At 40.9% G+C, this 26,692-nt stretch overlaps 1 protein-coding gene and 1 long non-coding RNA gene across 13 annotated transcripts in view; one reads left to right on the forward strand and one right to left on the reverse strand.

Moving 5' to 3' along the window:
* DACH2 (dachshund family transcription factor 2) overlaps nucleotides 1–26,692 on the forward strand; it is a 326,286-nt gene that overhangs the window by 298,424 nt on the left and 1,170 nt on the right. For 5 of the 10 annotated variants that reach the window (XM_080991271.1, XM_080991264.1, XM_080991265.1 and 2 more), the window contains 5 exons: nucleotides 11,288–11,433; nucleotides 13,111–13,258; nucleotides 15,410–15,553; nucleotides 16,951–17,016; nucleotides 17,148–17,245. In XM_080991271.1, coding sequence (XP_080847397.1) covers nucleotides 11,288–11,433; nucleotides 13,111–13,258; nucleotides 15,410–15,553; nucleotides 16,951–17,016; nucleotides 17,148–17,245 — 602 coding nt within the window. Of the gene's footprint in view, nucleotides 1–11,287; nucleotides 11,434–13,110; nucleotides 13,259–15,409; nucleotides 15,554–16,950; nucleotides 17,022–17,147; nucleotides 26,333–26,692 lie in introns of those variants that run through there. The other 5 variants (XM_080991266.1, XM_080991268.1, XM_080991267.1 and 2 more) reach the window with 3 other exon arrangements.
* The window catches only part of LOC308468873, a 46,448-nt gene that overhangs the window by 6,991 nt on the left and 12,765 nt on the right, over nucleotides 1–26,692 (reverse strand). For 2 of the 3 annotated variants that reach the window (XR_013981916.1, XR_013981918.1), the window contains exon 3: nucleotides 2,318–2,596. This is a non-coding gene — a long non-coding RNA (uncharacterized lncRNA). The remainder of the gene's footprint in view (nucleotides 1–2,317; nucleotides 2,597–26,692) is intronic. The other variant, XR_013981917.1, reaches the window with a different exon arrangement.

Below are 26,692 nucleotides of genomic sequence, written 5' to 3' on the forward strand. Positions count from 1 at the left end.
GGCAATGAAAGCAGAAGCAGTGGGCGAGGGAGGAGGTTGCAGCGCTAGTAAGTCACTGAAGGTAGATAGCCTTGTCCTTGAAGACTTGAAAATGGATGTGAAATTTCATGGAATCACAGAGGTGGAATCAGGGTGGAATGTGGATTTCCATCAGACTTTTTTCCCCCAAGTAAGTCTCATGATAGCAAGATCTGATAACTATAATGAGCAGGGCTGGATTAAGACATGCCCAACTATGTCATGTTTAAGAGGCCCCACAGCAGCAACAAAAAATGTATTATTCTAACATAAAAGACAATGAAAATAGAAAATAATAAAGTGGGTTGGGTTGGGTGTAGTTTGCAATTGATCTGAACTGTATTTTAGCTGCTGCTGGTGCTGTTTGGCAATTTATGGACTGAAGTCACTAATGAATTCAACCAAAGCTAGTTATCTCCTAAGCATATATTCATCTATTGTAATGCACTAGGCAAAAAACTTTCTTTTTTATCTTTTGGTCCTTAATTTGAAGGGTTCCAAGTGCTTTTAAGTACTTGTTTCCTGTTTAGGTAGGCCAGGTTCAGTAAGACGTGGGGTTTTTTTAAATTCATATTGGTGCGTTTCTTAAAGCTCTTTATTCGTTTGTTGTAGTTGGTTTTAGCATTTATACTGTGCTGCAAGTCTCTGAGTCACTTTTGTAAGGCAACTAAGTAATAATAGTATTTGTGTGTCGAGGTCCCCAGGGCCACCCCAATAACTCACACATCACACAGAATTATTGTTTAAGATTTTTGGCATAATTTTGGCCACAACTTTATTAAAATACAAATTTGTGAGTGGTTGCTTAGGCATTGGTTGCGACTATCTGCCCCCACCATGGGGGATAGACTGACATTCCGCACGATGCGAAAGTCAGAATAGGGGGTAGCGACGGAGCAGGGAACCTGCCCTCAGCCCAAATGCAACCAGGAGCTCATTGCTATGGTCTGAGCCCCCTTGACAGAGTGGACAAGCAATAGTTAGCCCCCAATTCCTTTAACGGAATCCCTTGCAGCAGCAGCATTAGAGGGGCAGGCACAGCCAATCCATGCCCCTCAACCAACCAAACCATAAACCAATGCCTAACCGCAACCTTACAAGTTGTGACGATTTGCTACGCAGTAGGCAAAAACCAAATGGCCCCAGCCAATCAGCCAGATGGACAAAATTCCTACTGGGCCCCTGCCCCAAGAGCAGATGACCACATGACAGGCATAGCAAGGTCAAAGCAAACAACCCTAATTCTAGGGAGGGGGGACGGGCAATCCGATGCACGGGCAAAAAGAGGAAGCCCTAGCCTTGTGCAAGGAGTTTTAGCATTTCTGGCTGTCAATCAACAAATGGCAACATTAACTTCTTCCCAACAACAAGGGAAGCCCCAATTGCATCAGTGGCCAACGATCAATTAGCCCGCCCCCAACTTTGGAGTGTCCTGGCGGCCCCCACCGCAGCACGTGCTCTCCATGAAGGAGAACACGCTTAATAATAACAACTGTTACTTCCCGACTGTCATTCCCAGCTCCCCCCCCTCACTCCCAGGTATATAATAAGCTGGACAGCAGAGTTGCTTAGAGTATGGTGCTGATAACACCAAGGTTGCAGGTTCAATACCTGTATGGGACAGCTGCATATTCCTGCATTGCAGGGGGTTGGACTAGATGATCCTCAGGGTTCCTTGCAACTCTACAGTTCTATATTTCTAAGTACAGTGGTACCTCGGGTTAAGACCTTAATTTGTTCTGGAGGTCCGTTCTTAACCTGAAACTGTTCTTAACCTGAAGCACCACTTTAGCTAATGGGGCCTTGTGCTGCCGCTGTGCTGCCGCTGCATGATTTCTATTCTCATCTTGAAGCAAAGTTCTTAACCCGAGGTACTGTTTCTGGGTTAGCAGAGTCTATAACCTGAAGCATATGTAACCTTAAGCATATGTAACCCGAGGTACCATTGTAATCTCTCTTCTCTCCCTGCCCCACCTCTCCAAACACAAGCCCCGATTACAGTTAATTATACAATATTCAAGCAAAACAAACATTTCTGGTTTGAGACACCAGGAGCCATGTTCTGCCAACAGGTGGTTTGGGCCAATGTGATATCCCTTCCCTGATTCCTGATAAGGGCAGGCAGCCCCACAAGTGATGCACTTCTATTGATGGCCTTGACCATATGAAGCATAGCTTAGCCCTCATGCTAAAGTTTTATCTAAGGCCAAGTAGACACGCATCAGTAATGTGCACACAGCCTCCACTCAAATGAACATCTCCACTAATTTCTGTGAAAGAGGATAGTTCTGTGACGTGCACATTGAGGTGAGCCAATGGAGCTGGCCTCAGTGGGAAGTACTTGTTCAGGCCAGCTCTAAACATTACACTCATCTTGTGATGTTCTCATGGCATGTATTTGCTCAATTGCAGTCTTGATCACATCCAGGTGGCTCGTGTCTCCCACTTCCCACCTCAGGAATTCCCTGATTGTTTGTCATGCTTCCTATTCTCCTGGCACACAAGCAAAGTTTACATTAAAGAATACAATCCGTCTCTCATAATATTCAAACTCAGGACCATCCAATGAAGCTGCACGCTGGTGGATTAAAGACAAGACAAAAGAAAAATAATTATTCACACAGCACATAGTTAAGTTGTGGAATGAACTCCCCATAGAGGCAGTGATAGCCACCAACGTGGATGGCTTTAATGAGGGCTAGAGAAACTGATGGAAGATAAGGCTGTCAGTGGTTACTAGCCATGATAGCAATGTTCTGCCTCCACTCTCAGAGGTAGCAAGCCTCTGGATACCACTTTCACAGGGATTACCAGTGGGGAGAGCACTGTTGCACTCAGGTCCTACATGCCAGCTTCCAGTAGGCACTGTGTTAACAGGATGCTGAATTAAGTGGGTCTTTGGCCTGATCCAGCAGGGGTTTCCTCGTGTTCTTAATATAGCTTCCCTTCTTAACCCTGCCTCCCCTTCTTTCTGTTCTTTCCACTTTGTTCAATTTTAGGTTGCAAGTTCCATGGGGCATGAACTTATCATCTTGTACCTCTTGTAAAGTGCCATGCACACTGATGGTGCTATATAAAGTGATGGTGATGATCCTATATAAGATTATGATGATGATACATTCAGTTCTGCTTGGGAGGAAGTTATTTGTCTGCCTGAACAGATTGTGCAGTGGCCAGAATGGAAGATAATCTAGCCCTCTTTTTGTCTGTGTAGTTATCAGTCAAAAGCACTGGCACATAGGGAAGGTAGTCAGCAGTCTGCCTAAGCAGATTGGCCAAATTAGTTAAGAGCAGACATTATGGAAAGAGAGCATTAGTTAAGAGCAGACATTATGGAAAGAGAAATCAAAACTTCTATTTCAGTACTACCAGTGGTGTCTGGTGCCCATTGGGATGGATAGGGTAAAAGCATGGAGATCAAACAGTAGTTGGAACTAGAGCCAGTGACAGGCAGAATCAATTAATTTTAGATTTCTCCCAGTCCTCCTTCCTTCTGAGTTTTTTACTGAGGCTAAGGAGGAAGAGGCTGATAGGCAGTGCTGCCCTCTGACTGATTGTAAGTAAGAAGGCAGACACTTGGGGGCTGGCTGAAGGCAACCTGAGGTGGGTGGGACAGTTCCCCCTTAGCCCTAATGGAGTAGTCTCCACTGAATACTACCAATGCCTAATGGGAGATATGTTTCTACAATGCAATTATACCTATATCATCTATATCTATATCTATATCTATATATTAGGAAAGCTATCATGTTCAACTATGGAGGGGGGAGGAGCATTGGTGTAGCGTGGTTGCCGGTGCCCGGGGCATGCTGGGGGCAGGGTGTAGAGGGTAAACGGAGCCTGCCGTGTGAGCCCTCGCCCACTGACACTGCCAGAGCGATGCCAGTCCTAAGCTGATTTGCGAGGCTGGGATCTAATCTGAATGATTCACCCATCTTTGTGTGCGCGTTTGTGTGTGACAGTGTTGACACTTAATAAGATGGACATTTGTCATGGTAGTATTGAGCCATCATGGTCAATGGCACTTTACAGAGTAATAAGAAAAGGCTATGTTCCTGTCCCAGTGCAAGGGAAGCAAGAGAGGGATGAGAAGAAGATGGGTGAGAGGTTAAACAGAAGAACTCAGTTCAGTTACACCAGGGGTGGGAAGCCTTTTGCACTCCAAATGTTGTTGCACACTTAACTCCCATTAGCCTTATCCAGCATGGCCAACAATCAGGAACGATGGGGAGTAGTATTCCAGCAACACCTGTAGTGCCACAGGTTGCGCACTAATGAGTTAGACATAGGCCGTATCTGTGCTATCCATTTAAAGCACTAGCATGACTTCCAAAGAAATCTGGCAATTGTAGTTTGTAAAGGGAGAGAACCACTGTTTCCCTCACAGAGCTAATGTTTCCAGAGTACCAATGAAAGATGGATAGGTGGTTATACCACTCTGAAAATTGTAGCTCTGTGAGAGGAGTAGGGGTTTTCTAACAATTCTCAGCATACCTAACAAACTGCAATTCCCAGATTTCTTTGGGGGAAGCTGTGACTGTTGGTTTGATACTGCTTTAAATGGATAGGAAGCAGCTAGCTGTTGACTGGAATTGAAATGCTGTGATGAATTGGATCCAGTGGAAACTCTTCCACTAGGGCTACTGGGGCACAGCCCTGCCAAAGGTAATGTCCAGTGTGTGTGTGTGTGTGTGTGTGTGTGTGTATCCCAAATCTCAAAGCTACACATGTAATAACAGTGACATCCCCAAGACAAAAGGAATGTATTCCTTTAAGCAACAGTAGCGGCTAGATAATTATTGGCTGAAAATTGGAAAACAGAAAAAATACCAGATATATCAGAATGATGAGCTAAAATCTGAGAATTTGTGGAGATGGCAAAATTAATGGCAACAATTAGAGGCTGTTCCAACCAAAAAAATGTACAAAGAGTGGGAGTACATAAAGGAATACATGGAAAGATTTGGTTTTGGAGCTTAAATTTAATATGCAATAGGTAAAATGCGCAAGGATACAAGATGATATCATGACATATATGGAACAACAAATACAAACTTGTTAACACAACAAGAAACAATATTAGGTTGAGAAGATCGCACATGGGTGAAGGGAAGTAATGAGAACGGGGGAAGGGAGGTGTAGGGCAGCATTTGGAAAATTGTTAAAGATATATATGTGATTTAAGAGGTTAAGAACAAGGAGTTAAAAGAAGATTAACATAAATGAAAAGAAAAGTCATGTTCTTGTTTGTGTTATGGTTTATTTTGGTTGTAAAATCCTCTTATGTGAAGAGGATTTTTAAATTTTTACAATTAAAAAACAAAAACAAAACTTAAAACTTAAAAAATAAATCTCAAAGCTACACATGCTTTCCCAATCCTAGTAAATGCTTCACAGCTTTGGGTGTGATTTTGGGCTTAGGATCATAGAACTGTAGAGTTGAAAAGGACCGTGAGGGTCAACTAGTCCATCCCCCTGCAGTGCAGGAATCTTTTGCCCAATGTGGGGCTCAAACCAACAGCCCTGAGATTAAGGGTGTCATGTTCTACCAACTGAGCTATCCATTCTGAGTATTTTGCTTTATATTCTCTTTCTCAATACATGTAAAACAACAACAACAACCTAACAGGATGCCTATTCATCTGGAATGAGTGCTAGAAATTAAAACCATGCCCTCTGAATAGAATCTAGGATGCTATTACAAGGTATGGCAAACAAGCTCCATAAAAGCAGTCTTCCCTTTGCCTCAATAAATGCAGTGTTGCTTGTGCCCTTGGTTAGGTCCTAGTTTTATTTCTTGTTTATTCTGCCACCCCATGGGTGGCAGCTTTCAATGTATACATCGTGAATAGTGGGTGTTAAAATTCAAACACACACATCAAAGCCTTTGTATTCCACCCACAAAGAGAGTGACCTGTTTAGGGACATTCCATACTTATCCTTTCTGTTGTGGTTGTCATGGCATCATCACTTTGCCAATTAAGATTTTTATGTCTTTAACAAATTAACAAATACAGCTCTACTCCCTCCATGTGCTTCTGTTGAAGGTAGCCCTAAAGGGGGGCACCATTCAGATGTGAAGATCTATTACAAGATTGAAATAGATTTCTAATGCTTATATCATTCATCTTCGCAGTGTGTGATTTCAATCAGGAGGAGAAAATGATGAATTGTTTGACAGGGGTTCTTTTCTCCCCCACCCCCTCTCCCTTTCCCACCCATAGACGCTAAACCGTAATATGCTTCCCCTAGTCTTTTCCTAGCTATTACGGACTTTAACATGCAATGTGACCTTGGTTGGCAAACCATGTTTGGTTAGCACAAAAACTTAATCATAAGAAGTCATAAGTAGAATCCTTCTTCTTTACTGCCCCTTTTTTCGGGGACTTGGAAATTTATGGCTTGTGGGACAGGTAGGATATGAACAATGGGGCAAATGGAGTGCAGGGTTATCTCATCTGTGTGAAAACCGCTGGTAGAAATCGATGTGACCTCTGCTAGGCTGTCATCCCAGTCTCCACCCTCCGTCTCCTATTTGTCTTTTGGTGGGGAGCTTAGATCTGGATGCTGTCTCCCTGTGTCTCTCTTGGGCCAGATTATCAAAATGAATCATTGCCTGCATAGCTCTTATATTTCTATTTATTTTCCTGCTGTTGACTAGCTGGGGTGAAATATGATTTCTTTTTGCATTTGATCCTCACTGCAGCCAGCAGCACCTAATTTAGCCGTGTCTATCTCTTTAAAGAAGACTAATGCCATTTTGAAACTTCAATCTACTCTACAGCAACATTACTAACCATAGACGGTGTGCCCTGTCTCTGCAGTCAATATGAATTTTCCTTTTGGCCATTTTAATAGCATTACTTTCCCCCACCCTCCCATGCCCCCCCTTCCCAAGCAGTTGAGGTTTCTAGATTGTTTTAAGCAGTTTATCCACAATTCATTCATTGCGCCCGCTCGCTTGCTCTCCCCCTCGTCTTTCCCTCCACCTCTCCAAGATGCGTTTAGTTTACCTTGCTTCACAGAGGAGTGGTTTTGGGCATAAACAATTAATTTTAATGACTTGACCCTGCATATGAATTATTTGAGCATGAGAAATGGTATGTAGTCTTTGACTTGGGAAGAACTTGTTTTAAGTGTGTAACCAGAGGATAGGGTTGGGGGGAATAGCAGAAAGATTGATCATATCTTCTCATAAAATATTAACCAAACTGATGTGCTGAGAAGACAGAATCTTATTAGAAACTCTGAGAAATAATCAGATAATAATAGTGATAATGACAGTGGTAGTAGTAGTAGTAGTAGTAGTAGTAGTAATGGCATGCATAAGAAATGAAAGAAATGGGGAATCACAAAGCAAGAATATAACACAAGTAGCCAACAGTTACAGGGAGAAGGTCAGGCAGGCCAAAGCTCAGAATGAGCTCAGGCTTGCAAGAGAGGTTAAAAATAACAATAAAAGGTTTCTTTGGCTATGTTTGAAGCAAGAGGAAGAGCAAGCAAGTGGTAGGTCCTTTGTGTAGAGAAGATGGAGAAATGCTATTGGTGACAGAGAGAAGGCGGAACTGTTCAACACCTACTTTGCCTCTGTCTTCATCAAAAAAGAAAGCAATGCCCAGCCTGGTGATAACAGAATAAATATTGTAAGGAGGGTGTTGCAGCCCAAGATAGGAAAAGAGGTGGTGAGGGAATACCTAGCTACTTTCAATGAATTCAAACCTCCAGGGCCTGATGAGTTGCATCCAAGGGTACTAAAGGAGCTTGCAGATGTAATCTCAGAGCCTCTTTGAGAATTCTTGGAGAAAAGCTGAGGCCCCTGTGGATTGGAGGCAGGCAGACATCGTCCTCACCTTCAGAAATGGGAGAAAAGACCCAGATAACTACAAACCAGTCAGCTTGATGTTGATACCAAGAAAGGTGCTAGAACAGATAATTAAACAGTCAGTCTGTGAGCACTTAGAAAAGGATGCTGTGATTACTAAGACCCTGAAGGGGTTTCTTAAAAACAAGTCATGCCAAATGAATCTCTTTTATATAGAGAGTTACAAGCTTCATGGATCGGGGGAATGTTGTAAACATAGTGTATCTTGATTTCAGTAAGACTTTTGACAGAGTTCCCTGTTATATTCTTGTGGAGAAGCTGGGAAAATGTGGGCTAGACAAGGTAACAGTTGGGTGGATTTATAGCTGTTTGACTGATTGTACCCAAAGAGTGCTTACTAATGGTGCCTCATCATCCTGGAAAAAGGACAAGTGGGGTGCCACCGGCTTCTTTTGTTCAATGTCTTTATAAACAACATGGATGAAGGAATAGCGGGGATGTTCATCCAGTTTACAGATGACACCAAACTAGAATGGGTAGCTAATACTGCAGAAGACAGAATTGGGATTCAGGATGACTTGAACAGATTAGAGAACTGGATCAAAACTAACAAAATTAATTTCAATAGGGACAGATGTTTTGCTCTATACTTAGGCAGGTAGAACCAGCTACACAAATATATGATGGTGGACATATGGGTTGCCAGTAGCACATGTGAAGAGGATTTAGGGGTCTTAGCAAACCACAAGCTTAACATGAGTCAACAGTGTGATGCAGCAGCAAAAACAACTGTTATTCTAGGCTGATTCAACAGAAGTATAGTTGGGAAGTCATAGTACTGTTGTATTCTGCCTTAGTCAGACCCTGCCTGGAGAACTGAGTCCCGTTCTGGGTGCCACAATTTAAGAAAGATATTGACAAGCTGGAACGTGTGTGCCTAGAAAAGAGGAGACTTAAGAGGAGATATGAGAGCTGACTCCAAGTATTTCAAGGGCTGTCATATGGAAGATGGAGCAAGCTTGTTTCTTCCTTCTCCAGAGGGTAGGACCCAATGCCTTGAAGTTACAAGAAAAGAGATTCTGACTTAACATCAGGAGGAGCTTTCTGACAGGAAGAGCTGTTTGATAATCATTGGAGGTTTTTAAGCAGAGGTTGGATGGTCATCTCTCATGGCTGCTTTAGCTGAGATTCCTGCATTTTAGGGGGTTGGACTAGATGACCCCCTCAGGGTCCCTTCCAGCTCTACAATTCTGTGATTCTATAAACTTCACTCCTAAAATCTGTGCACCCTGCCTCAGAGCCTGGAGAATCATTGCTAGAATTTGTTGCTGTTGTTGTTAGTGTAGCACTTAATGCCGAAATAGGCTTCTAACTGATTTACATGAATAAAAACAAATTACACAAACATTAAAATACAGAGCTACATAATTAAAATGCATACTCAGCAATCCTATTAATCCATTAAAATATAACATCTAGAATTAAAATATGAAATAAAGCAATCCTATAAATATAAAATATTTACGTACGGGGATGCATGAATCAGTGGCCTGACTTCACATGGCTGTATGGCACCTTCATACAGGATACAGAGCTGTCCACCCGTTACTAATTTCTGAACTTGCACAGTGTGGTTACAGAAGACACACAGCCCCAAATTACCATTGTTACATGATCACTGAGTATCGCAAAGGGGATTAAAAAGAATTAAGCATTGAATTCATCCATCCATCAAAAAGGGCGATGGAGCAAAAATCAGATTTCTTTTAATCCTTTTTAAATCAGCAAGAGTGAAACAATATGACCAACGAGAAGCAAAAATGACTCTCAACGCAGTGAAGATTGTGCACAGTCTTTGTTTTATGTAAAATCCAGCAGTTTTGACTGTATTTTAAACATTACATGATTATAGTTAGTATTATACCTGTTGTTAGAACCAAATTACTTCTCATTACTCCATTCTGTTTTTTGCTTTGTTTATTTAGGACAAAGAAGTCTCCGAGTTAAAAAAAAAAAAAGTTATCTCATTTCTTTCCTTCCTTTAATTGTTCCTTTCTGGAACTGCAAGATGACCTCATTTGATTTGATTTTGATTTGATTTATTGTATTTCTATGCAATTTCTAAAATAATTAGCAAATTATCAGTAAACAATTACAATGTATAAAACAATCTAAATATCACAATTACAGCGAAGGTCATATTGTATAACAGATATATTACATAACATTATATATCATAGTATGCAACAAATATTTATAATCTGTAAAACAATGTTAACAACAAAATAGCAGCTAAGTAAACAAGGTAAACACTGTTAAGTTCACAAAGTCTCTCTCCACTCTTCCATTACTCCTAATACAGTATTTTACTCCATTCAGTTCATTAAAATACACATGACGCCCATTGCTAAACCAGCTTGACAAATGCTGCACTGGCTGAAGTCCTCAGGCCATGGTGGAGTCTGTGAGGCTCTTGGGCCTATTGCCAATGGTAAGGTGAATATTGACTCCGAGTAGCCCACCCAGGTGCTATCGATGAAGAACTCATCCCTGTGGCCCTGGATAATAATGAGATCCATTCCCACCTGAGTGGGAAGTCCAAGCTGATCCTGTCCCTCCAGAGCAACTTTGGGTAAGGGGCAGTTGTCTGATGGGCCCCCCTTTCCATCAGTGATTCTTCATAGGTGTGGATAGGTAGCTAAGCCCCAACTTCCATGCTCCACTACTGTAAGTGCAGAGCCTAACATTTCTCCCTATTTATTTTTTTCCAGAAAGCCAAAATTTTAATAAGGAAGGGGGGATTATAATTTATCTGGGGGGAAAAATCATTGTAAACAGTTAAAATCGTTAGTAAGAGTGGACTAACACTTCGTGAATTTTGGATTATAATGGAGATGTAAAAGATTTGGATTATTATAAAAGGGAGGAAATGGCTAACAATAGGACCCACAAAGGGGAGGAGGGAAGTTCAGGGGATTCTTTGGAATCTTGTTTTTATGATGTATGTTGGATATGCGATTGTAAAATCTTAATTTGGAAAACCAAATAATTTTTTTTTAAAAGAAGAAGAAGAAGGGCAAAAGCAGCATCGAAGACAAGAACAAGGCCACAGATTCATCCATCGGTTCTCAGAAAATTTCTTCATGCTTCTTCACAGACTAATTTTATATATATATATATATATATATATATATATATATATATAAAACAACCCTTCATTGCAGGGGGTTGGACTAGAACATTTCTCCCTATTGAAAGTTGTTTCGTTAGTTTTGTGAGTCTGTTAAGGTAATCTTAAATCCTAATTCTGTCTTCTGTGGAATGAGCTAGCTACCCCTCCCAGTTTGGGAGCATCCCCTCAATTCTTTCACCCAGGTCATTTTTAAAGATGTTGCCTCAGTTGCTCCCCAAGTAATAATCTGTTCCTTCTCTGTCGTGTCTTTACAGAAGAGATGCAGATTGGCATCCCAATAATGGCACCAGCCCTAGAGAAGATCCAACTGGCTGGGCAGAGTGTTCCTCCTGGTTTCCGTGCACCTTTTCTTTTTGCAGATGGATTGTCCTCCGTAGAAACTTTATTAACCAACATACAGGTAAAATGCCCCAGTGATTATTCCACATCCCACCCTGCATTGAGATGACAGAGACTTAAAATCAAATTATATTGGTATCAAATATTAACAGAAATAAGATAAATTATTGGTTATAAATTATCAAGAGTTCCTCTAGTCTGTCTGATTATCTTAAAGAAGTGGTGTCCCCAAAAGACAACTGGCAACAGCTGCCCAGATGACTACACGGTATGATGACTATATGTCAAGTTCAGAAAAAGTCAAAAAACCCTCCTGAATTAGCAGTTTGGATAATGGAAACTTGGGAACAAGTATACATGTAAAAAGAACAAATGTAATCAGAGCCAGGGAAGGGAGGCAAACAAGATAAAACGTTCTCAGAGAAACTGAGTTTATTTTGTATTGGAATAATAATACACAGGCTGTAGTAAACCCATATGACTTATTATATGAAAGATGTGCTCATGTATAGGAGGTCAGATATGTGGGAAGGATAAATCTCTATTATCTATAATATAGTTGGGATTTGGGAACTTTGTTTTATGGTGGGAACTTTGGATTCAGTTTCAGTCAACTATTTGTTAATTTCAGAATCTCATTTTTTTAAAATGGATGGTGATTTTAACGTGAATTGTGAAACGTAGAAAGTTTGTGTGTGATATTATATTGTATTACAAATGTTATATGCTTGCAAGCACTTCAACCTAACTTTTTACCTTTTGCTTTTTTGTCATTTGTTTTCTTAGCTGTCTTGAGGATCTTATAGTCAAAAAGCTTGATGGAAATCATTTAAATAAATCAACTAACAAATACTTCTTCTCCTTAGAATGCATATCCTGGATTATTTATGGATCATCTGCCAACGTCCACTTATCCTTCATTCATCAATAGATTTTAGCAATGAGACTTCAGCTGATACATGCAATTCCACTATATTTGAATGCCCCCAACCCATGGAGCTCTTACACACAAGGGACTTCAGGCACACATGAGTATCGCCACCTTCAAAATCTTCCACAAGTATTTCAGACTGAGAACTCTAAACAATGTATGCAAGTTCTGAAATAAACGAGGAAGCCCCTAAATTGGAAAAAGACTGATGCATGAGGATGAGAGGGAACATGATTAAGCCATTGCTGCTAAATCTTCTCCCATAAAAGCCATTTGGCCCTAAAATATATTTATTTTTCCAGTAACACAAATCTTTGGGTGAATCCAGTATTTGCTGAAATTTGGAGAATTTGTGCTAAGATAATAGTGGGAATCTGTGTTAGTTAATGGTGCAGCCTTTCTAAGCCTGGAACCCTTCATATGCTTTGGAATACGACTTCCATCAGCCTGAGCTAGCATGGTCAATGGTCATGAAAGATTGATTTTCAGACCAAAGCATATTGAGGGCACCAGATTGAGAAAGACTGCTATATTGTATTGCACTGATGTATGAGGCTGGAAATTGGGGTGTGCATTAGCCAGAGCCTGGATCTGTAGTAAAGCATCTGTGTCCTGCAGACTCTGAATGGGATTGTTCATCCAGATGTCATCCAACAATAATGTCAACCACTAGATTCACCAGAATTGTGATCATGTTGACAAGGCAAAAAATAAAACAGCACCCATAGTTCCCTCGCCTGAGCTCAGCCCTACCATTCCATTAAAAAGTTGTTTTCAGGATCGGTTTGTGTGCACCTATTTTAACAGGGGTTGCTGAAAGTTGCTGTAGATAATGCTCGAGTGCAGGAGAAACAGATCCAGCAGGAAAAGAAAGAGTTGAAGATGGAGCTGTGCAGGGAGAGAGAACTGAGAGAGAGTCTGGAAAGGCAACTCACTGCTGAGCTGCAAAACAGAGGTAAGCCAAAATAAAAACTGATTTCTGGCATGCTGCTCCCTGTGGTTAGAAGCCTTCCTTTTTCCTACCCACCAAGCCTTCATCTAAACCTAATTCATTTGGATCACCATGGCCTCACCTCTTCTATATGTGCTCTTACTGTATCACAGAAGGAAACAGGGAGAGGCTGCCAGAGGGAAACTTGAGAACATCAGGAGAAGAGAGCTGTTGCCTTCATATCTTGTTTGTGGACTTTCCAGGGACATCTGGTTGGTCACTGTGAGAAACAGGATGCGGGACTAGATAGGCCTTTGGACTGATCCAGCTGGGCTCCTCTTATATTTTTATGACATTGATGACATCTTTGTGTCAAAACATAGGAAACCTGTGATCAGATCTCCTGATGTTCTTTCCACCACTGCTTTGGAGCAACTTTGATGGGCTCTGGTTTTGAGTAGACTGTAGGGTTTCTCAAACTTGGGTCGCCAGCTGTTGTTAGACTACAACACCCATCATCCCTAGCTTGCAGGACCAGTGGCCAGGGATGATAGGAACTGTAGTCCAAAAACATCTGGAGATCCAAGTTTGGGGAACTCTGGACTAGAGCAAGCAGTATTGGGGGAGGGGTGTTCTATTTCATACAGTAAATAGCTTCCATCACTACTAAATGTCATTATTCTGTTCAGATGCAATTATGTAGTGCTCACCTTCTATAATGGGAGCAAATATAACCATAAACCAATGCTGCACTGCACTGTAACTGGATTGTAGCAACTTGCTCTGATCATGGTCACCTGTCTGTTCAATGCACAAATTGATCTTTATTCATTTACTTACTTACTCCTAGTGGAAGCACTTTCACTGCTAACCAACACTGCCTAGGTTAATGGGGCACTGTTGGTCAGCAGTGAAAGTATTTGCACATTACATCTCCTTAAGAAATCATTGGGCTTGGGTGACAGTCTTCACTGAGGTCATATAGCCTACATATGCCCCAGATTCATGTTCACATTTATTCACCAGCAGTATTTGTTCATATTTAATCTCTCACATTCAGCTTACCTATAAAGAGCATGGAACTGGTAAATAGCAAACTGGTGTTTATTATCTATAACAACTGGGATTTTATGTCTGTTTATATATACAAATTCATGCAAATAATCATTCAACAGCTTAATAATGGCCCATTATTGATAGCCATTGATATGTAGGCTAAAAATTAATTTGGAATATAAAATTAAAATCTGAAGAAGATAATACCACAGACTTACATTTCAAATGTGATGTACAGCTCACATTTCACTGGCTAAATATTTGAGGTTCATAGCAAATTGAGAGATTGTGATGAAATTCAGGTCACAAAAAATAATTCAGCATCGTGGCAGTGGGGTGGGGTGGGGAATCAAAACTGTGGGTTGGATCCAGACTTAGCGCTACGTAGAGTGGGCTATCATACTTTGAGAATATAATAGTTTATTCTCTTAAGTATGACAGTGTAGATCCAACCTATTGTTTTGTTTTCCCCCACAAAGAAAGTCCCATGGATTTCAGTGGGTCTACTCTAATTATCTAGAGTAGATCAAACCCTCTGAGTTTTGCAAAAGCAGAACAAAAACCTCGAAGGTGTGCTTTCCTTTTCCAAATGGAAAGAAATTTGACATTCCAGATTCTGTCTTTGTTTTAATTGTATTATTATGATTAAAAGTAGTATTACTATTACTATTGTTGTTTATTGTTGTTGCTAAACACTCTGCTTATGATTCATGGAAAGGCAGGATGTAATTTTTTTAAATAGATAGATAGATAGATAGATAGATAGATAGATAGATAGATGATAGATATAGATAGATGATTGATAGATAGATAGATAGATGATAGATAGATAGATAGATAGATAGATAGATGATAGATGATAGATAGATGATAGATAGATAGATAGATAGATAGATAGATAGATAGATAGATGATAGATAAATTTTCATTTTGATGCCCAAACGTGTAGCAAGCAGAATCACCATTATCTAATTTTCAAGAATGTTTATATGGAGAAAGAGGGTGTAATAGTCTTGTAAACCAAAAGCAGAACTGGAATGTCAGCAGAGAATTATATTTGTTTTATATTCCCAGGGAAGGTCCCATTAATGCTTTCATAATTGTGTTTTCATCTTTCAGCAATAATTCAAAAGCGCTTGAAGAAAGAGAAGAAAGCCAAGAGAAAATTGCAAGAAGCTCTTGAGTTTGAATCAAAGAGGAGAGAGCAAGCGGAACAGGCACTTAAACAGGCAACATCAGGCGATAGTCTCAGGATGCTAAATGGTAACGTGATAGTCGGGCATCGCTGGTGAATTCATTTATTTGTTCGTTCATTTAAATCATATTATACTGCTTTTCAGGAGTACAACCTTTCAAAGCAGTTTATAAAGTGTGAAAAGATACAGTCTCGATGAAGATTAATGCAGCACTACATAAGAAGATCACAACAGGAGAACATTTTAAAAGCCAGATGACTTCATCAGTCAGATTTTCAGAGCAATCCTAAGTATCTGAAGCCAGCAGAATTTATACCTGCTTAAATTAAGCAGGCATAAGTTAATTGCATTCCAAACCCCATACAGGAGTGTGGCCACTGCTGGCTGAGTCGACCCAAGCCTGGCAGAAGGAAAGCAGCCCTTTTTAAAAAGAGCTTAACGTAAAACCACACTTTTTGTCACAGTTGCCAGGTCATATGAATGAGCTGAAAGAGGTTTGGAATAAGTGTTGTCTCCTTGCACCATCACATTCCCAATCACATAGCTTTTTCAGGACTTAGGCCTTCTTAAGTTCCAGCAGCTGAGCCAGCAAAGACAGGTAGAGGGATTTATTCTGGCATGCCATCAGTTCATCTTGGGTTTGAATTGTGCTGCACAACTGCAATCCTATATCCATTTTCCTGGGCTTCTGCTGAAGAAGAAGAAGAAGAGTTTGGATTTGATATCCCACTTTATCACTACCCTAAGGAGTCTCAAAGCAGCTAACAGTCTCCTTTTCCCCTCCTCCCCCACAACAAACACTCTGTGAGGTGAGTGAGGCTGAGAGACTTCAGAGAAGTGTGACTAGTCCAAGGTCACCCAGCAGCTGCATGTGGAGGAGCAGGGACGCGAACCCGGTTCACCAGATTACGAGTCCACCTCTCTTAACCACTACACCACACTGGCTCTCGATGTGGATGTGGATCCTATTACCTGGTCAGTCAGGTTTGCGTGGAAAGAAGTGGTCCTTGCTGTATCAAGGGAACAACTGAGAATGAGGTGCAGCGATGTTAGGCTGCTGCAGTAAACTGCTCTGGAAATGTACTTCTCCCAAATAAGTTAAAATCTAGAATCCTTTTTAATCCCAGTTCAGGAAGTATGCTTACAGAGTTGTCCCTGTCCAAACTTTTCACCAGTTTGTAGCATATCTCCAAAGACCAGAAAATTCACTGGGCCAGTCATGAACTCCTACCTCACAGGGTGGTTGTGAGGATAGACACAGAGAGGGAAGCTTGAGCCCATGGGGAGAAGGTGGGGTATAAACATAATGAAATATTATTTTGATCTGTGCTTAACTTTCTTCAGATATTGCAGTTACGTGAATTATTATTGTTGTTGTTGTTATTTATTAAATGTGTATATTTGCCCTATACCTGTAGATTTGAGGGCAGTTCACAACATAAAACTACAAATTGTGCTTTGCAGATGCTGGGATTCCAGACATGGAGGCGGAACGCAATGGAACCCAACATGACAGTGCGCCAATGCAAGGTATGGTATGTTTCGGCTCTTCTTCTATCCTTTTTTCGTTTCTAACCCAGCAAGCTAGCAATTAATGGGAACAAAGCCTACACAGCCCTAAAGATGCTTCTGAAATTCTAATCATACAGATTTCTCCACAGATTTCTCCACCTGTGGCCCTCCAGATATCGTTTGTCTCAAGCAGCAAAATCTCTCAGGCCGGTCTTGCCCTTGGAAACCACCACTGTTTCCTCAGCATGCAAGTCTTAACTCTTCACTCTTGTGTGGGCGTCCAGCAGGCAGTTGCATTGTAAAGCCGAAGAAAAGATTCACATTTGAATGTTCTTCTGTTTCAGTTGCCATAACTCACTTGCGGGGCCAAATGCAGGGATGGTGCATCAACCAATTTTTATCAACCAATCTCCGTTTCCCATAAAATAAACATAGTGGGTGTCATTAAGTGCACCTTCAGATCAATGATTTTTGCAAATGACATTCAAGTACCGTTCGAGTGGTACATTTTTTGCTGATAAAAGCAAATTAAATTAGCACAACTACAAGCGGTGCTGATAAAAACTGAAGCTCGAACAGCAGCACCATTAGCTAACAAAGTAATATTTTCTCTTTACTGCTTTCTGCCATTTAGTTATTATCCTATTGGAAATCTAATTATAATCCTTTTACTCCCCAGTCAAACTTCACAGTTTTTGCAAGCTTAGCACTGACATGTGATTTCATTACGTTTGATTGCTCGCACCCAGATTGACTTAACTTCACTCGGAGACCTAAAAGCCCTCTCAGTTTCTCAGATTCCCTGTTTGCACATTACAGCAACAGCTCCTTTAATTAATTAGCATGAACAGCAGTAACATGAACTGCTGAACAGAAAATAACATCATTTTATGATCGCAGGGAGACTTCTCCTTTTGCATGTTTATACCTTAGTTAACTTTTGTATATTATTATATTTCATTTAGTAAGAGCCTGTAGGTGCAAAAAAGAGGAAAATAATAACCCATGCTAGTGTTTCATCTTTCTCTTCTTCTATAAAAATAAGAGTTAATACTCCTTAATATTACAGATGTACTAACACAGAAAACATGAAAATCTTCACGTTTAAAAAACAAAATAACAGCAAACTTGTAGGGTGATTAAATTGAGCACATTTAGAGGCCAGTGATTTCATTTGGAAAGTCTTGACAAAATCAGTGAGACCTTAAAAGAAGGCCTGAGCAGAATCTTCTGAAATAGAATATTTTGAAATTGAAAGTTAGATTGGTAGGAGGTATCCCTTCTTTGCCACCACTTTGTAGTTCTGGCAGCAGCAGTAAGCACATTCCCTGCCACTGTTCAGCATCCATGTTTTGCTTTAGTTGCAGCAGAAAATATGAGCCTCACTCTGGTTTGGCTTCATGATATCATCACAAAACCATTTTATTGTCCTCACTCTGAATTGGCTTTGTTGGCTCATCATGAAACCAAATCAGAGTGAGGGCATTGCTTTCTTGCTCTTGCTCTCATGTTGCATTATGCAGCTAAAAGAAATAACGGGTGCCTCTCATCAACATGGGGTACCACCAGTGTTGCCAGTGGCAGAAACAGAACTGGCAAACTATTTGTCTCTGTTCCCACCCCATCCTGAAGAATCACTGGAAGGGGGAACGTTTTGTACATCTTGAAAAGGGTGAAGATGAGACTGAAGTTTGAGAGCTCCAGTTTTTACTGTATGTAATCTGGAATAGAGTTAGAGCACCAATCAGCTAGTATGCTTTGCTAAACCCCCTTCTCACTAAATTACTGTATGACCTAAGTAAAGGGGAACAAATCAAATATGTGGGACCCCCTCCTTCAGAAATGGTACAGTCTAGCATTATAGTTTGCTCATTGGACAGTTTTTATTGGTCCTCGCTGAGGACTATCAAGGACAAGAGCAGAGCTTTTCTCCCTAGCATTTATTTATTTGCTTGCTTGCCATTTAATCGCCAAAACTCTACATGTAGGGAGAGATTTGAACACACAGCAGTGTATTCAAACATGCAGTCCTGCCACTTACACTCTGAAGTTTTCAAGTCCCTAGAGAGCATAAGAACTGGCCTATAGAAGCTGTGCTTTGGGGCAAGATTCACAAAATTAGAAACTAAATGTAAAAATCTGTTGTGTGCATGTGCCCACAATGCCAGCAATTTGATTGAGCAACATCAAATGAGCCAATTACTGTGCTCTCATGAGCATGCACTGAGAATTAAGGGGAATGCGGCAGCACAGTGGTAAGAGCACCTACTTTGCCCACAGAAGGTGCCAGGTTCAGTCCCTGGCACCTGCAGGTAAGGCTGAGGAACAAACCCTGCCCTGCAGCCCTAGAGAGCTGCTGCCAGTCAATGTGGATGGTAGTGAGCTACTGGACCAGTCCTCTGACTCAGTATAAGACAGCCTCCTAGATTGCTATGAAGAGTCCCACCTCCAAAATTACTGAGTTCCCCCCCCCCTTTTCTTCCATGATACCAAATATAGAACAGAGGGAGACATCTATACTATGAAATAACAACCCTGTTAGGAAAGAAAATATCATCCAAAGGGGAAATTACCATCATTAACATAGGATTTGGCTCACAGGCAAAATTGTGAGATCTTTATTCATGTTACACAATGTACTGGGTCTGAAAACCCTTTCTAAATGTCTTGCTTATTAAGGCAGTCATGCATTTCACGGTAGGTTGTAAAACAGCCTATCATGCACTGGGGGCTCATAAGCATATTTTAGTGTTAGGGAATATCATTTATACCCTTTTTATATTGTCAATATTATCCCTAGAGAATTAAATTATGCTTTAAACTACTGTAAATCCACAGTTTGGCTCACCTTTGTCTAATTTCATTTTTTAATAGAATGAAGCCCACATAAATGAATATTTGATTATGGGATAAACCTAATAAAATAATACGTTTATGGCCCAAAGATTTATTTAAAATCTTCACTATGTAATACAGTAAAAAATGCTATAAAATGGAAACATCAATAGGTCCTGAACATTCCATACAGGATGAATTTTTGACCTTAGCTTCTTTTCTTATTCAACCAGTTTGCACAAAGCTTGAACAATGAAAAAGATTTTGGTGGATTTGGGAAAGGGAAAGAAGTGGGAAATAAGGTAGTAGGCATAATATTATAGGACTGGTTCCCACATGCACCCTATTGAATGAGTGCAGCATCAAGGTACTTCTTGAATGTGTGAGTCTCAGATTGAACATCCATCTCTATCTCAAAGTCAACACCTATGCAACTCTTAAATGCAATAACTCCCATGGTGGTTTAACAACAACAAAAAACTCATATCAATAAAAATACAAGCCCCAATAAAACTCACCACAATTAAATAAGTAGGACAAAAAGAGCAATAAAATCAAATGGAGTAAAACTCCTCAAGTTATAAAAGAAAAATATTTGCCTGATGAAAAGGCATACAATCATAGTAACACAGAATTGTAGAGTTGGAAGGGATCCCAAAGGTCATCTAGTCCAACCCCCTTGCAATGCAGGAATCACAGCTAAAGCATCCCTGATGGATGGCCATCCAACCCCGCTTAAAAACCTCCAATGAAGGAGAGTCCACCACCCAAGGGAGTCCGTTCCACGGTTGAACAACTCTTACCATCAGAATGTTCTTACTGGCATTTAGTCAGAATCTCTTGAAACTTGAATCCATTGGTTCAGATCCTACCTTTCAGAGCAGAATAAAACAAGCTTACTCCATGTGACAGCCCTTTAGATCTTTGAAGATGGCTGTCATATATTCTCTCAGTCTCCTCTTATCCAGGCTAAACAAACCCAACTCCCTCAATCATTCTTTCCCTACACAGTGACATTGATTATCATCAACATCTTTTACATTTGCATTGTCACCTAATAATGTACAGTGGTACCTCGAGTTACAGACGCTTCAGGTTACAGACTCTGCTAACCCAGAAATAGTACCTCAGGTTAAGAATTTTGCTTCAGGATGAGAACAGAAATTGTGCAGTGGTGGCATGGCAGCAGCGGGAGGCCCCATTAGCTAAAGTGGTACCTCAGGTTAAGAACAGTTTCAGGTTAAGAATGGACCTCTGGAAAGAATTAAGTTCTTAACCCAAGGTACCACTGTATGTTCTATGGGCTGCTCACAGATATGCGTCATCCGTGTTCTGCAAGCAAGGCAATGGTAAATAGTGGTAATAGTGACACAAAGCCTGTATACTTAATATCAGCTAATGTGAAATTGTTATTACATAACACTGACTGGCTGCATCTAGACATCACAATAAACAATGGTTTGTCATAATGGAATGATCTTAGCTGGTGTGGCTACAAGGAGGCGTTTGGAAGCTTTTGTTTCTGTTTTCCGTTAATTATGGCTTGCTGTATTATCCAAACCTGACAAATGATCTTAACTATGATTTGCTTCAAACTGTGGTTTCAACAAACCATAGATTAATCACAATTTGGGCTTGCAATGTACTGCTGAACTGTGGTTAAATGAAACTAGAAGCAAATTTTCCAAACTTCCTAACAAACTGGGTCAGGGGGCTGCTAATTTGGTGATCTGATCTGAGTTCAAAGTTGCACATTGGCAAACCAGAGAATTAGGGAATGGTGCATATCCAGTAATAAATACCACAGACTCAAGATTATAACTGAAACAAATCCATCAGTTTATTGACATGCAGTGCTCCGTTCAAAGCATATTATTACCTTCATATGGAAGATAATGATACTCTGAACTTGAAACGGAACTTGGCAACATAAAGCAATGAAAGATAGCAATATGGTACTTAGAAAATAATACGGGTTGAGAATGGCATAATAGCATTATAATTACATTGACAAAGCAATCAGAGTCATTTGAATGAGCATCTTAAGCTTGCTATTTCCGACTCTTAACTGAAGATTTCGCCTCCTATCATCCTTCAACCCACCTAGTTATCAGACAGAATAGAGTGGGACTATTACTTCCCTTGATCTGGCCACTATACTTCTGTTGTTGCAGCATAGAATAGCATTAACTGGAGGGGGTTTTACATCACTTTGAGACATGTGTATGGAAAGCAATTTATAATATATTGTTAATAATAACATCAGTAATAATGATGTGCAGAGAATCATTTCCTTCTTTCATTGTTGCTACCTATTCAGCTCTTCATTAAGTGCTTCCTCTCAGCTCTGCCTGGCCAACAATGAACTTTATTCCCAAATGCTAGGCATGCTGAGAAACACAGAAATGAGGATAAGGTATGGAAGATAGAAATTCTGCCTTGGAATACTGTGAACACCAAAATTTAATAAGGATGTTGACAAGCTGAAGTGTCTGTAGAGGAGGGCAGCCAAGATGTTCAAGGGTCTGGAAACCAAACATGAGGAACAGTTTAGGGAATTGCATATGTTTAGCCTGGTTAAGAGGAGACTAAGAGGAGACATGATAGCCATTTCCAAATATCCAATGGGTTGCCATGTGGAGGAGGATGGAGCAAGTTTGTTTTCTCCTGCTCCAGAGGATTCAAGTTACAAGAAAGTAGATTCCAACTAAACATCAGGAACAACAGTCTCCCACAAGAGGTGGTGGGCTTTCCTTCCTTGGAGGTTTTTAAGCAGAGGTTGGATGGCCATCTGTCACAGATGCTTTAATTGAGATTCCTGCATTTCAGGGTGTTGGACTAGATGCCTCTCTGGGGTCCTTCCAACACTACAGTCCTATGATTCTATGCAATTAAAACAGCTTTAAAAACAATTGTTTTAAAAATTAATATCAAGTAGACCCCCCATGGCAGAGACCTATTCATCTGGTGAGAAACCTTGTTGGAACAAAACTGTCTTCAATTGTTTCTGGAAAATGCAGATAGTGGTTGCCTGTCATATCTCAACAGGAATGCTGTTCCACATAACAGGGGCAGCCACAGTGAAAGCCCTGCTCTGAGTTACTGTGGATCCGGCTTCTGGTGCACTTGGGACTTGAAGGAGAAGTTCTCCCACAGACTGCAGTGACCTACTGGGTATATAAGGGATAAAGTAGTTTCTCATGCAGCATTGATCAGGAAATGGAACATAATTTCCCATCTTTTCCATCATTACTTGACTTGCGTAGGCAAGCTACGTGAGTTGTAGACCTTGAATGTCCATAATCTAACTAGGGGAAAGTGTATCTGGGCTCCATTCTTGTCCAGCATTGCTTAATTAAGATCATGGTCTATCCAACTCATCCCAACTCTATTTTCAATAATGTTTGGAAGCACTGTTAGATTATTCTTTTCTTTTTTGTGCTCTTTAGCATCTTATTGTGCTAACATTGTGCTTTTCCAAGATGCCAAGGTCTCACATGACTGTCACTGAGAGAGCTGGCTAACAGTTCCAAGCAGCCTTCGCAGAGTGGACCAGAGTTGAACTTTCCCATCCTTGTCATCCATTTTGATCCATCATGGCTACTCTGCTGTTGGGTGAAGCTTGCTGAAATGGCTTGTGCCCTCATGCCTAGCAGGGCCCAGATTAACAGAGAATAGGCTCATTCCCAGAGCAATAAACCATGGTCTGTCATGATATCTGAACATATCCATTATCTGCCTAACATCATCTGTTCATTATTTTTCTGTAAAATCTGCTTTCTATATACTTTATACAGGCCATACCCTTGACCTACCATTGTCCACCATAAGTGACCTTGCCTCATGGCTGTTAGACTCCATTCTGGGCCCTGTGACTCATGGAAAGGAGCACTCTTCACTTATGTGAAATGTTGCTTACTCTTTGCCCAAGCCCCTGTGGATCTCATGGCAGTAATGTTGCGCCACTATAAAGACCTCCACGGTCCAGTTCTCCTGGCATCCTTTTTGAGGTTCCCAGGCTCCTGGACATTCCTCTGGCAATCATTTGTCCCTGGTATTTATTCATGTTTATGTCCAAGCTCCATATTAGATCATCACTGTTTGGAAAGCACAAGCCCTCTTAAAAACATGAAACATTCAATTACTAATTAGCTGTTTCCTGTTTGTAATAGAGTGAACATGCTGGATGTGGATTAAAATTCAGCTCCTGCACTCGGCTGTTTATAGTTCCAGATGTTTTTGTTTTATCTAGGAGTTTACTTTGACAGCTCCCGTTAAATGATAAATCACTCATATTATAGCTGAAATGCATTTCAAAATTGAAATGTAGCAAAACTTGGTGATTGCTCCAAGGATCTGTGTCGGTTAGCCGGTCAATACAGGTTCTTTCCTTATGAAGATTTGGTATTGGCATATGTAAAACAGTAATGGGAGATATGTCAACATTATACACATGCCGGTTGGGTTGATCATTTTCCTACAGCCTCCAAAAGCAGTAGTTGCTGGTGCAGCTGTTTGGACTTTAAATGCATTCTAAGACTAATAGGAATATAGATTTGCATTCCTTTTGGCTCTCCGTAGACTCCCCCCCTACCCCCACCACCACTGCCTGAACTTAAAACAGCGTATTTCTTATCATTAAGAAAAGAGCTTGGTGTCTGTTTGCTTTTCCAGATAAAGAGGAATGCAGAAAACAAAGGTGATAGAAGTGGCTTCTCCTCCCAATCCCAGGAGAGATATTGATTTACTAACCATGCTGATTTGTAATGCAGTCTTTTATGTTTTAAAATATGCCCTCTTGCAGGTGGATTGGGCATGTGATGAGCTTAATTCACTTTGTAGACTAATGGAAGTATTCACTTGATTCACTCAACAGCTTTTTAGGTCTCTCAATTTCGTATTCCAGGTTTTATTCAAGAATATATGCAAAAACAAAATAAATTAAGCTGTTTCCGTCTAGGACCTCACATTGGTACTGGCAAGGCCTGGCTAGAGGGCAGGCCAGCTGCAGGAGACCAGGACCACGGTCAGCTCTTGCGTGGATTGGGTGTCATGGACTGGCTGTAAAGGCATTAAAAGCAGCAAGTTAGGATGTTGCTGCAGCAATACTCCAAAGTCAACTGGATTTTTATAGTCCTGCACCAAAGAGGTTGCTCCACCCGCTCTGAGGAAGCTTGCGACTGAAAGAGCTTGTACTCTGTTTCTCAGGCATTGGCTTTGGTGGGGTAGGGAGGGAGGTCCTGTCTGGTGGAGTCAGGCTTCAGGGAATCAACCCCACCCCCGTGGCAGTAGATAAGCAGAACAAAGGAAAAGGGAGTCTTTTTACCAGTTAGAAACTTTAATGATCACAGCAAGAGAATAAAGAACCCATCTCCTAGGAATGGTGCTGCTCCCAATTAAGAATCTCACCCCCTACATCCCTATTCATCCACGTCACTTCTGCGTCTTGAAATCTGAGCTTGTACCCTCTGTGCTTTGTGTGCTTTCTGTTCTGCCACTTTCTCAGCTCTTCTTGACCTTGGGGAGACCGGAGGAATGCTTTCCAGAGACAGTGAATCTGTTAACCCTCTCTCTCCCAGTGTTTCTTCTCCTACCTGTTCCCCATCCAGTATTTCCCAGCTTCTGCCTTCTGAACTATGCCCCTCTGCAAACCACTGTTCCAAATCTATACCGTCCTCCTGCTCCTGGGAAGATTCAGGATCCAGCTCAGGAGCAGGGGGAGGGGAGGCTCCCACCATTCCTCCTCCGTGCAGCCCTCCTCAGCACGGTCTCTGACAGGTGGTAGTAGTAGGGTGCCCTCCCACACCGAGAAGGGTTCTGAAGAGGAGGCGCCTCAAAAGAGAACAGGGCAGATGCTGGCAGTGCTGGTTCCCTGGGCTCTCTGGAAAGGCAGATATTTCCAGGTATGGCTCCTATCCCAAGTCTCTCCACCCCCCCCCCCCATCAAGGTCTGACTTAAACTTGTTGCTTATTGTCATACTTTTAAGCAGAAAAGAAAATGTTAAGCCTTTAAAAAAGCAAAAATAAAAAACAAATCTAATTGGTCATAAACTAGTCGTTGATTCCTAGTTTGCTGGATGAGGTCTTGAAGTCTTGAATGGAATCTTAAGTGCATGACCTCCCACCAGAACTATCTAGCACCTTGGATTTAGCAAAGTTTTGTTTTTATTAACTTAGAAAGGATCTAGAGTCTTACTGGGGGGAAACCCAGCCAGATTGGCGCAGTATAAATAATAAATTATTATTATAAATTATTATAAATTACTACTACTACTACTACTACTACTACTACTACTAGAGCTTCTTTTTTAATGTTCTGCATTATTTGGCTAGTTCAGCCCTTAGTGATTTTGCCTAACCCATAAAGACAGATGTATAAAGTCAGGAACCAATGAAGGCTTTTCTGCTGCAGAGCGAATTCTGCTTCCATTCATTTTTGCTCCTCTAATGACATGCATACCTGACTCTGAATCCAGTACAGGTTACCCCCCCCCCCCAATATGGCTACACTTCTTTGCCTGTAAAAAATGGATGTGAAGGATATGTTTAGCAGGTTAAATGTTTATTTTTGCACCTAGGTATGTTTTTAAGCTGGTCCGTATTCTGTCATCATCATCATCGCCATCATCACTACTATTACTAGTATATTGATCCATGCAGAGGAGGGGAAGTGAGTTCATAACTTCCACAAGGGCCAGCCAATCAGCACTTTGCACAGCCAGAATCAGGAAGGAATTGGTTGTCCCTGAGCTCAGTTCTTTTAGGAAGGTTGTATGTCTAACCCAAGCAAAGTGAAGGCGGATCCACAACAGGCTCACCATCTGTGTCCATCTGTACAGAGCCTTACAAATACTGTTTG

The sequence above is a fragment of the Podarcis pityusensis genome (assembly GCF_964106645.2).
Source record: "Podarcis pityusensis genome assembly, chromosome: Z".
Lineage (NCBI taxonomy): Eukaryota > Metazoa > Chordata > Lepidosauria > Squamata > Lacertidae > Podarcis > Podarcis pityusensis.